This window comes from Phocoena phocoena, chromosome 9 (assembly GCF_963924675.1).
Source record: "Phocoena phocoena chromosome 9, mPhoPho1.1, whole genome shotgun sequence".
Taxonomy (NCBI): domain Eukaryota; kingdom Metazoa; phylum Chordata; class Mammalia; order Artiodactyla; family Phocoenidae; genus Phocoena; species Phocoena phocoena.
Genome location: NC_089227.1, coordinates 102,801,959 through 102,814,267, shown reverse-complemented (window position 1 = coordinate 102,814,267; position 12,309 = coordinate 102,801,959). Strand labels below are relative to the sequence as shown.

Here is a 12,309-nt window from a genome sequence, read left to right as displayed (position 1 = left end):
CACAGTTACAGAGCACCCACTATGCACAGGTCACAGTGCCAAGCACTGTGGAAGAGACAAAATTAATTCAGCTAGAACCTGCCTCCAATGAACCTGACTACTGAGCAGGCAGCAGATGTCCGAGCTCATTCAGAGACGATGTGCTTGTGATTTCCTTCCCTGCAGAAATCTAACGGAGCACCTCAAAGATCTGTGGAGACATGGATGGACCTCGAGACTGTCATACAGAGTGAAGTACATCACAAAGAGACAAACAAATGTCATATGCTAACGTGTATGTGTGGAATCTACAAAAATGGTACAGATGAACCTATCTGCAAAGCAGAAACAGAGACAAACAAGTAGAGAACAGACGTATGGACACCAAAGGGGGAGAGGGGGAGGGGATGAATTGGGAGATTGGGATTGACACATACACACTATTGATACTATGTATAAATAGATAACTAGTGAGAGCCTGCTGTAGAGCACAGGGAACTCTACTCCATGCTCTGTGGTGACCTAGATGTGAGGGAAATCCAGAAGGGAGGGGATTATGTGTATACGTATGGCTGGTTCACTTTGCTCTACAGCAGAAACTAGCACAGCACTGTGAAGCAACGATACCCCAATAAATAAAAACTAAAAAAAAAAAAAGACTCTGGGAGGATCCCGCAAAAAAAAAAAAAAAAAAAAACCCACAGAAGTTGGAAAAGGGACCAGGATATTTTGATAAATCCTTCCTAAAATCAATTATTATGTCACATCATATATGAGATGCTACCAAATAATAAGGATCTGAGAATATCTCACCATCAAAAAATTAATATAAAAAACAAAGGAATGCAAATAACAGTGTGAACCAGGATGGAATTGCCTTAGAAGGTTAAATGTCTATGTGAACTCACAATTTAAAGTGTTTCTGGTGTTCTGAAATATTTCATGATCTGATTTCTACCATTTGGAGGTGTGAGAAGGGATGACTGAATTCCTTTCGGTCAAAGGAAGCTGTTTGTGGGGGCAGGTGAGCCCAGCACAGCACAAACTCTCATTTGCATAATTATCAATGACGTACAAAGCCCTTGTGCTGGATTGCCTAGTGTTTGCATTCATTTGCCTCCCCTTCCATTGATCCATCCCGGGAAAGAGCCAGTCACGGAAGCCAAGGAGCCAGGAGGATGCTCAAGGCCAGCAGGCCGGAGGACCCTGGTGTGACTTTGTGTGTGACGGTCCTTCTCAGTGGCTGGGGAAAGAGAATGAGGTCAGAGGTCAGATTGTAGGTTACTATTTTAAACTTCTGCTGACCTGGGCATTCACTGCTTCATGTTCATGTCTCCACTAGTTTCAGGTTGTTTTAAGATCAACCTAAAGGGCTTCCCTGGTGGCGCAGTGGTTGAGAGTCCACCTGCCGATGCAAGGGACACGGGTTCGTGCCCCAGTCCGGGAAGATCCCACATGCCGCGGAGTGGCTGGGCCCGTGAGCCATGGCCACTGAGCCTGCGCGTCCGGAGCCTGTGCTCCACAACGGGAGAGAGGACACAACAGTGAGAGGCCCACGTACCGCAAAAAAAAAAAAAAAAAAAAAAAAAAAAAAAAAAAAAAAAAGATCAACCTAAAGATTACAGGTGGCCTCACAGGTAGCACAGCCCTCTTCCTCAGCTTACTTTTATCATTTAAACAATCTCAAAGCTTCCAGGTTTCAAATAAGGAGAGACCACCTAGGAAACTAGCATCGGAAAGGCAGGCGGGCAGAACCAGGCAAGAGCCACTGCCCTGTGTGCCCGCTCTTTCCAGCCCACTCATCCTCCCGGGAGCAGAGGGTCCGCTGACAGTGATCCCTTCCGAACATCATGCTTCCCCTTCTTAATACTTGCTCATGAAAATACAGAGAGCTGGATCATTCCATCAGCTTTAACTTGCAGATGGAGTAACTGAAGCACAAGTTTAACTGGCTCAAGAGAACTTAAATCCAGAGCTTCTGTGTTCTCAATGATGATGCAGACACTCAATGACTTTTCCTCTCTTTCCTTCGTCTGAGGTCTGTTTACAGGAGCCTTTACATGTAGCTTTGAGCCAAGAATAAACTGGCACGATCACGAACAGTATCAATCAGGCTGTACACATTTGGTTCTCAACAAATGTTTCTGAGGTGAGTGAATAAATGACATTTTAAGAAGGAATTTCATCATACAGAATAAACCTTCCAATTTTCAAGATGAGCTCTTCCTTTTCTCTTTACCTAAGGAGGTTTCTGAAGTCACCTTATTACTTGGCTAAAACAACTTCAGTTAAAATACACGATCTGTCACAAGATATTGATTGGAGAAAGAGAAGGCTGTTCCTAGTCTTGTATTTCCTTACTAAGTGCAGCTGTACCAACAGTACCCTACTTTCAGCAAACTGACATCCTTATGGGAAATATCGATAACATCCTGGCATTAACATGTACTTACCCTCAGCAATGGTCTGATCATTTTCTCCTTTCGATTAATATGAGAAAACCATTTCTACAACTTCAGTATTTTTGAGTTGAATCAGCTTTTCTTACGGGAGCCATTCTACCAAAGATGATTTTTTAATGCAAAAATGCAGGCACGTTCATTCTTTCCAGGTCGGGTCCTACTTTGCAGACTACTACTGAATTCAGTACCTGTTGTTTTGGGAATTACACCATCATACAACCTTGCTAGCCCTCTCTTACACCAGCAAACAGTCTCTGTAAAGGGCAGGATCCAGCCCATACTAAACCTCAATAAAATGTTTATTCTTAAAGAAAAAGGTATCGCTACACCAAAAAGAAAGGAAGAGTATTTAAACAGCAGTGTCACGTTCTTGAGAAGGTAGGGCGGCATTTGTGTGGGACAGGGGCTAGGGCAACGCAAAGATGGAATCATCCTTTCATCCCTTGTTGTCCCTGGGACGAGGCTCCGGGGACCTGCCTGAACCCTCACCCAAGGACTCCGGAAAGCTCACTCACTAAACTGGGCTCAGCATGCTTATCTGTAAAACCAGGCAGCAAATTTTTTCTATGGTCTCTGATCCCCAGATCACAGGATTCTAGGATTCCTATGTTTCTGATTCTCATCAGAGGCTTCTTATGATGGTTCTGATTGAGAATTTGTGGCCTGATTTAATTCTTGCTTTTAACACAGACTTGGCCTTAGTTTCTTCCCTTGATTTCCTCCATGTACTGGACAAGAAAATGATCAACTCCCTAAAGCTGAAGATTTATTCCTTCTAAAAATAAGCATGAACATATATGAAAAAAACAGTTAATTCTCTTTAAATTGATTTCTGGTATATAACTTCAGTCAATTCTTTAATAAATATCATTAACTGTTACGTGGACTCCAAATCTTAACGCCATTATCTTTGGGGAAACAGGTTTTCCCAGATGATGAAGCAGTGGCATTCATATCGACTCAGTACTTGTTCTAAAGCATAAACATCACTTAATGTCATTAGAGTGAGTATAGTCAGTGCCTAAATCAATATTCTCTGTGCACTTTAAGATGCATTTTTTAAAAAAATATGAGATCGTGCGAGCAGTCCTGAAGTATTCTCTGAATTACTACAATTGTTCTGTAAATGTGCAAAAGCCTTAGGACTTATCTTTGAATTATATATGATATGCAACACTTGTTTCCAACACCTGCAGAGAAATTTCCCGTATACTCAGAGAAATGGTGATTTCATCTTATTAAATTAGTGTGGTTTCATTTTCACATTATCTGTAGCTGCTCAGCCTGTAGTATTACAAGTTTATTGCTTCTGCTTGGCTATATGAAAAGTTGAAACCTAAAGTCATTTTCTGCTTTATTGACTTGAAGGCGGGAAAACTGAAATTATCCTTGTCATTAAAGAGAGTACTTACAATTTTTTTGCCTTCTATTAACACCGTAGAAGTGTTTGTTTCAACATTCTGCAGTATCACACTTCCTTTCTGCTCTCTGTAGATGAATTCTTTATCTACAAGAGAGGAAATAAAACAGAAACATGAAACATCAAGGAACTCACTAGCTTTTGATGGACACAGGTAAATGAATTGACTAGTTCCAACAAAAGTATATCCTACATTTCATCAAAGGGTCCTTTAAATATGGTGAAATGGGTCCTTTAAATATGCTCCTTCCATATAACTGCATGTGAAGCTTCTCTCTGAATCATTTCTCATAGCCTGCACACTGACATATAAAGCACAAGCATATACACACATAAAATCTTTAGAACATTCTAGACTTTTCTTGGGTAGGACACATAGAGTGGACACAACAGAGCAGATTAAGAAACCCGCTACCATAAGGGGCGGAGATAGCTGGTACTAAGGGGACTGATTTCCTATATTGGAAACTTTGGGGTGAAATCTGTATACATCCACATGCATACAATATCCTGCAAAATTATTTTCATTTGGTCCACAGCTTCCTTTGCTATTCCTGGAAGAATTGGCAGTTTCACTGTCATGAATATCTTTGGCTCTATACATTGTATCCTCAGTGACACTTGTCCTTTGTAACTCAACCGAAATTTCAAATATCCCCTTAGAAAATTAATGGAGCAATCCCCCTGAATAGTATGCGTGGAGGGGTATATATGGAGGCATCTAGGTGTGTAGGGGTGTGTGTGTGTGTGTGTGTGTGTATGTGTGTGTGTGTGTGGTGTGTACACATACTACAAATGAAAGAGTAAACTTTCTGAAAGGATTGCAAGTGGAGAGACAGGGCACACAATTGGAAGAAGAAATGATAAACTGGGAGATTGGGACTGACAAATACACACTGCTACATATACAACAGATAACTAACAAGGACCTACTGTAGAGCACAGGGAACTCTGCTCAACACTCTGTAATGACCTATATGGGAAAAAAACCTGAAAAAGAGTGGATATATGTGTATGTATAACTGATTCACTTTGCTGTACATCTTAAACTAACACAACATTGTAAAGCAACTGTACTCCAGTAAAAATTTTTTAAAAAGAAAATAATACTATCTTTCTGAGTGAAGGGGATGAAGGGGATGACACTGAGCCAGTCTGAAGGTAAAGAAATTTCACACGATAATCAGTTGATGAATGAAAAACACTGTGCAGACTGGATTAATTCCAATGGTATTATCATTTCTATGCTTTTTAAATTCTACTCCACAGAATTACATTCTTTTCTTTCTTATTCCTTTATTCTACTTGCTTTGCCTTTAATATTCTCTTCCTTTTTCTAGTCTGTTAAGATGGAAGTTTAGATCTTTGGTTTGATTTTCCATCCTTTTAATAAGACTATTAAAGCTAAAAATGTTCCTGTATGCATGGTATTAGCTACATCTCACAAATTTTGATATGCTGAATTCAGTATTATTCAGTTCAAATTATTTCTAATTTTTCCTGAAAAGTCTGCTTGGTCCAATGATTATTTAGAAACATGTTTAATTTTCAAATATGTAAAGTTATTCTGGTCCTCTTATTTTTATAGATTTTTAATTTAAATTCACTGGATCAAAGAATATTCTGTACATGATTTTAGTCTTTTAAAACTCATTAAGACATTTTTGTGGCCCAAAATATGGTCTATCCTGGTAAATGTACCATATTCACATTCAATGAAATTACTGATATGGCTGAGTTTGGTCTATAACTTTTTTCGTGGGGCTTTGTTTTCCACTTTTCTCCTCTACTTCTTGTTTCCCTCTTTCTTCTTTCCTGACTTTCATTTTATTTTGTGAATATTTTTTACAGTTTTAATTTCCCTATTTTTAGCTGTATTTCTTTGCCTTTTTTTAGTGGTTGTCCTAGGGATTATACTATGTTCTCAACTTTTCAGCATCTACAAAGAGTTAATAATGTATCACTTCTCATGAAATACAGAAATCTGTCCAGTTTTCAAGTCCACATCTAGTCCCATGCTATGATAACTGTTATGTGTATTACATCGACATACATTATACATTCCACAAGACAATGTTATAATTATTGTTTATAGCAATAGTATGGTTTATAAAGAAATTAAGAAGAAAAAGTAAAAAAAGAAAAATTTGTTCTTTGCATTTACCCACTATTTACCATTACTGATGCTTTTTGTTCTTTATCGAAAACATGAGTTTCCATCAGATATCATTCATTTTCCTACTTCATAAAGAACTTTCTTTAGGATTTCTGATTAAATGAATCTGCTGGCAACCAATTCTTTTAACTTTGTTTTATCTGAAAGTCTTTTCCTTTAACCTTCATTTTTTTTTTTTTTTTTTTTTTTTTTTTGCGGTACGCGGGCCTCTCACTGCTGGGGCCCCTCCCGCTGCGGAGCACAGGCTCCGGACGCGCAGCCCCAGCGGCCATGGCTCACGGGCCCAGCCGCTCCGCGGCATGTAGGATCTTCCCGGACTGGGGCACAAACCCGTGTCCCCCGCATTGGCAGGCGGATTATTAACCACTGCGCCACCAGGGAAGCCCCTCACCCTTCCTCTTGAAGGCTCTCCCACTCTCCCGGTGGCCCTGCCCCGGGTTGGATGGCTGTCACCTTCACCCTGGACTACTCCAGGGCCTCCCAGTGGGACCCTCTGTCACTTTCTCTATTGGGACAAGGCTACACTTCTTTTTCAAAACTTTTTTTCTGGCTCCTTGGCAGAGACTACTTTGGCCGAACTCCTTAGTCTGACATTCGAAGCCCTTCGTCTTCTGGCCTGTCTTCTCTTCCCATCTTAATTTCCCACCATCCCCCACCAACTAAGCATCCTAACAAGTCCTGCCTTTCAAGCCTCTCTGATGCCTGTGCCGCTGCCTTGGCTGCGGTGCCCTTCTCCCGCCCCCGCCAGGCACAATCTTCCTGGGCTCGGCGTAAAGGTCTCCCCTCCGGGCAGTTTTTCATGTCTCTGCCAGGCAGAATCCATCTCTCTCTGCTGAGCCCTGCCGTGTCATTCACCTTGTTTTATGCCCATCACAGCACGTTGCTTATTTGCTACGACAGCTCTCTCCCTCTAGAGTCATGGTTCTCACGGCAAGAGGCCATACCTGTTTGGTTTCCTAACTCTTAGCATAATAACTGATATGAACGTTGGTGCTAAAAAATACGTGAAGCATTTAACAAATGCATCCTATCACAAGTCTGAGTCACCAAATATCCACCCTACTTGTGGAACAACAGGCAGAACTCCTTGTAGAAGAGGGAGTGCTCTGGGCCAAAGTGAAAGGAAGGAGAGATAGACATGGTGGTTTTCTCAAATTACACCTTTTGTGTCTCTTTGTGAGATTCTGTTACAGCTACTTTACTCCTGTCACTGCAGGGCAAAAGGATGTTACAAAAGGAGTGCATCTGAATGCTGTGAGGATAGGAAGGTAAAATTGAAAAGCCATGCTCAACAGGGAGGTCCTTAGGAAAAGACTTCCCAAAGAAAATCTGGCACAGGACCACCCACTGGCTAGTTATTCTTCCCGTGCCAACTATCCAGTGCTTTGCATTTAAAATACATCATTAATTTAATTGTTCTGTGTACTTTAGCAATTCTTCAAAGCTAAAAAGTTAAAGAAATAAGTTGCACTGGTAGCTAGCACAATTACTTAAAAACTAGTAAAGCATCAAGAAAATTTCCCTTCTTTCCTATACAAACCGTATCACTGGGTAACCAAATTATAGATAAGGGGAAGTTTCATTTTATTTTGTTTCCCCAAATTGTGATATAAAAATATACAGTAATGCAACAAATTATTTTATGTACTCTTCCAAAAATAAGATAAAATTCCAGTCATTTCCTCTGAGTCATTCCTCTGATATTAGCTATAAAGATAGCTAATACCATATATTAGCTATGTTTATGTTTTGCTTACTTTTGCTTAACAACAATGTATTATTAGCAACTTTCAAAAGCCTTATCCATGGTGAAAACTTTAAAAATGTATGGCATTTTATGGTACAATAGATTTCTTAAAAACTGAGATAATTTAGTTCTCATTGTCAAGTATAATTTGTATATGCTGGTTGGTTTTGAGGAGCATATTAATCCTTGATTATACAAATATCACAAGGACTCAATGCACAGAAATAGATTTTAATTGCTGAAACAAATCGTGCACATAATAAATGGAGATTTGATTTTTCTCATGATTATCTTTTCTCTTTTCTTTCTTTCTTTTTTTTCTTTTTCTTTTTTTGCGGTACGCGGGCCTCTCACTGTTGTGACCGCTCCCGTTGCGGAGCACAGGCTCCGGGCGCGCAGGCTCAGCGGCCATGGCTCACGGGCTTAGCCGCTCCGGGGCACGTGGGATCTTCCTGCCCCGGCGTCCCCCGCATCGGCAGGCGGACTCTCAACCACTGAGCCACCAGGGAAGCCCCATGATTATCTTCTTTTAATTTTAAACAATGCTGATAGAAACACTGTTCTTTCCATTTATTATTTTTTTCTCAGATATAATTTATTTCTATTTATGTACGTTCTAATAACACATAGCATATATTTCCTAAAAAATACATAAGCATATATTTCCTACAACAGTCAATATCCATATGATGGTCATAAAATATAAATCCCTAACAGCCGCGCTGTAGTCTAGAAATACCATTTCCCACCAAAGGAAAGCAGGACTCCTGTAAACAGTTGATTCCAGGTCTGGGACAGGAGCTATCCTAGAGACCAGCAAAGCTATCAAGTTCTATTACCGTGTCAAAGTGATTCAGAAACCAACCTGAAAAGGCTCCCACCAGCCAAGGACCAGCCATTTAGGGCTTTAATAAGAATAACTGGAACGGACTGAAGCTCTTTAACTACGTATAAGTTCATGAATTTAGAATGATACTTCAAAAAGAAACAACTAATTCAATTGATCATTATTAGAGGATACTTATAAATCAACATATTATTTAAAAACTGGTAAAGAAAAAGGAAAGCATCAAGAAAATTTCCCTTCTTTCCTACACAGACTGTATCATTGGGTAACCAAATTACAGATAAGGGGAAGTTTCATCTTACGGAAGTATTCCAGTTATCAAATGGAAAAGGTTGACGGAATTAGCATATCACCATTTTGCAGCTCCTAATGAGTTAAGGTGCCCATCAGCCAGGGCTGCTACGCCACAGAAGGAGAGCAATCTGCATGAACTGCCGCCTTAAGGAAGAATACAGCACTACTGATGAAGTGCTAGCACAACCAAAGCCAAAACCCTCAAGCCCAGTCAGGCTACTAGGCCAACTAGAACTTGCAGGAAATAGAGGACAGAGGACCATTCACGCCATAAAGATACAAGTAGGAGACTCTGAGAAACTACAGGGAAAATGGCCTGGCTTCTTCAAATAAATAATGACATTTATATGACAATTAGAAATTTAAACACAAATAAGATAATTAATGCTATGAATAGGATTAATAGGATAATTAACGCTATTAAGGAACTATTGTTTTTCGTTTGGGGGTTATTTTTTCTTTTAGTGTGATATGGTGGTTATGCTTTTCTGTTTAACAAGATAACAAGTCCTTATCTTTTAGAGATGTACATAGTGAAACAAAGAGGATAAAACGATATGGTATCTGGGGTCTGCTTCTAAATAGCATGGGTGGAGGAGAAAAAGGTCAGCATATAGACACAATAAGATTGGCCAACAGGAAATAATGGTTGAAGTTGGGTTATGGACAAATAGGAGTTTACTTACTATTCTTTCTACTTTTGTTTAAGTTTAAAATTTTCTATAATAAAAAGTTAAAATTGATTTTAAAGTTCAAGTAGTTAAAAAAGATCATGCAGCTATAATGAGAATAAAGCTATGCTGGCTCATTTTTACATTTTATCCTTTGTTAGGCTTTTGCAGTAATTTGCACGTACTTGGGTTGCAGGCAGGTAGTGGTTGTGTTTTCATCGTATTTCTCCAGTAACCACTAGATCATAAAATAAAAATTCTGACATCTCTCCCTCCAAGGTCAGGAGCCAGGGGTGAAAATTTGCAGCAACCAATGACAGTCTTCAATCCAGATGTAGATACACTGCCTACAGCTAAGAGTGATTTTTCCTTTGGTTTGCAAATATTAAGCCTTGTATGGAGAGTTATAGGAAGAAACAACTATAATTAGAAAGCTGATGTTATAATTAACACATTTCAGGAAATATAAGCCAAATGAAAATTTTAGGTGGACCATATTTATAATGTAGAACTGTGGTGCTAACATGTAGCCACTAGCCACATGTTCTTACTAATATTAAAAACTAATTAAAATTACATAAAATTTAGAATTTAGTTCCTTCTTTGTGCAAGGCACATTTTAAGCACTCAAAGGCACACGTGGCTAGTGGGTAGTGGCGCACCGGATGCAGCAGAGACAGAACACCTCCATCACTGCAGGAAGTTATTCTGAACAGCAATATTTTGAAGTTATAATAAGTGACAGCCTTTTATTCCCAAAGAATGCCTTAGTTTACACCATAGTCTATCATCGATCTGGAAAAAAATCACTCTTCTCAAGCCATGGCTATCAAAGAAAAAAATCAAAGGATGTCCTTAAAAGGTGGTCAGCAGACCTTCTGATACCTCTTGCCATTTATGTGCCTCCACTCTTATTGGCAATGAAGGCAACAGCTGTGGGAGAAAAAGATTTTTAAATAAAGTATTTCCAGATTATCTCAAATGTCACAACACCTTAAAAAAGAACATGAAGTTATATGGTAACCAGAGTCCCAGTAATCATCATCAGAATCAACGGATTAAAAATAGGAGTCAAGGGCTTCCCTGGTGGTACAGTGGTTAAGAATCTGCCTGCCAATGTGGGGGACACGGGTTCGAGCCCTGGTCCGGAAAGATCCCACACACCACAGAGCAACCAAGCCTGTGAGACACAACTACTGAGCCTGCTCTCTAGAGCCCGCGAGCCACAACTACCGAGCCCACGTGCCACAACTACTGAAGCCTACACGCCTAGAGCCTGGGCTCCACAACAAGAGAAGCCACTGCAATGAGAAGACAGCACACCACAACGAAGAGTAGCCCCCACTCTCTACAGCTAGAGAAAGCCCACGCGCAGCAACGAAGACCCAACGCAGCCAAAAATAAAATAAATAAATTTACAAAAAAAAAAAAAAAGGAGTCAAGTGGAAAGAAAACGCCAAAGGTTTTTTTTCTGTTTTTTTAGGTTGGGTTGAAACCCGTGATTTTTTTTTTTTTTTTAAAAAGTACCCACCATGATAACTATGGCCTTTTATTTGAAATTATAAGAACTACACACAATCCTCCAACACACCAGGGAAACATCAGTACAAATAGAGATGGTGAGAAAATGTAAAATAAATGATGTGCATTTTACTAAGAGTGGATAAGTAACTTATTTTCATGAGAATGTGCTTAGAAAAGGTAGGAGTTTCCAAGGAGAGAAATGGTGGGTGTAAGAAGCAAAACTCAGAGAGAAGAGTCTAACCAGTGGACATTTCATTTATTCCCAAGAACATTTACAACGTGAGGGATACTCTTCTAGACACACCATGCATTAGCCATGTTCCCCGACTTAAGGACACTTACAACTAAAATGGTCAGATGGCAATTACTGATGCTGGCTATCGAAAAGCTCCATGTTAATCACAGCATTGTACTATAAGACATGATTCCAAGCAAATAAATAATTCTACTAATGTTATGAGAAAGTAGGATTTTCTGTATAAAATAAATCCACATTTAAAATCATAAATTTCAGTAAAAGTTAAAATCCTGTAGTGTTATATATGGAATGTAAATAAAAGGTACTGATGAACCTAGTGGCAGGGCAGGAATAAAGACGCAGACGTAGAGAACAGACTTGAGGACACAGGGGTGAACGGGAAGATGGGACGAAGTAAGAGACTGGCATGGACATATATACACTCCCAAATGTAAAATGGATGGCTAGTGGGAAGCAGCTGCATAGCACAGGGAGATCAGCTCAGTGTTTTGTGATGACCTAGAGGGGTGGGATAGGGAGGGTGGGAGGGAGGCTCAAGAGGGAGGGGATATGGGGATATATGTATGCATATGGCTAATTCACTTTGTTGTACAACAGAAACTAACACAGCATTTTGAAGCAATTATACTCCAATAAAGATATATTATATATATAGGCCCTGTAGTGTTAAATTTGTGTCAGAAATATCAATAGGAACACATTTGCTTATTTTTTAAAGTATGTATTTGCTAGTTTTGTCCATAGAAATATTAGATACATGATTTCCTAAACACTCAGATTTTGGTTCCTAAGTACCATTCTCACTAAAAAGAACAAGGAATCTTTGAAGAAACAAGTATTTCTAGATCTGAGGCACAGGAAGTACAGTATGAACCCGGGACACCTTATTGGCCAGAAGGCAAAGAAGAGTTCAGTGAGTGATGGGTCTTG

General features: G+C 39.6%; 1 protein-coding gene across 2 annotated transcripts in view; it reads right to left on the bottom strand.

Moving 5' to 3' along the window:
* The window catches only part of DPP6 (dipeptidyl peptidase like 6), a 778,185-nt gene that overhangs the window by 325,318 nt on the left and 440,558 nt on the right, over nucleotides 1-12,309 (bottom strand). For both annotated transcript variants that reach the window (XM_065883771.1, XM_065883772.1), the window contains exon 4: nucleotides 3,854-3,948. In XM_065883771.1, coding sequence (XP_065739843.1) covers nucleotides 3,854-3,948 — 95 coding nt within the window. The remainder of the gene's footprint in view (nucleotides 1-3,853; nucleotides 3,949-12,309) is intronic.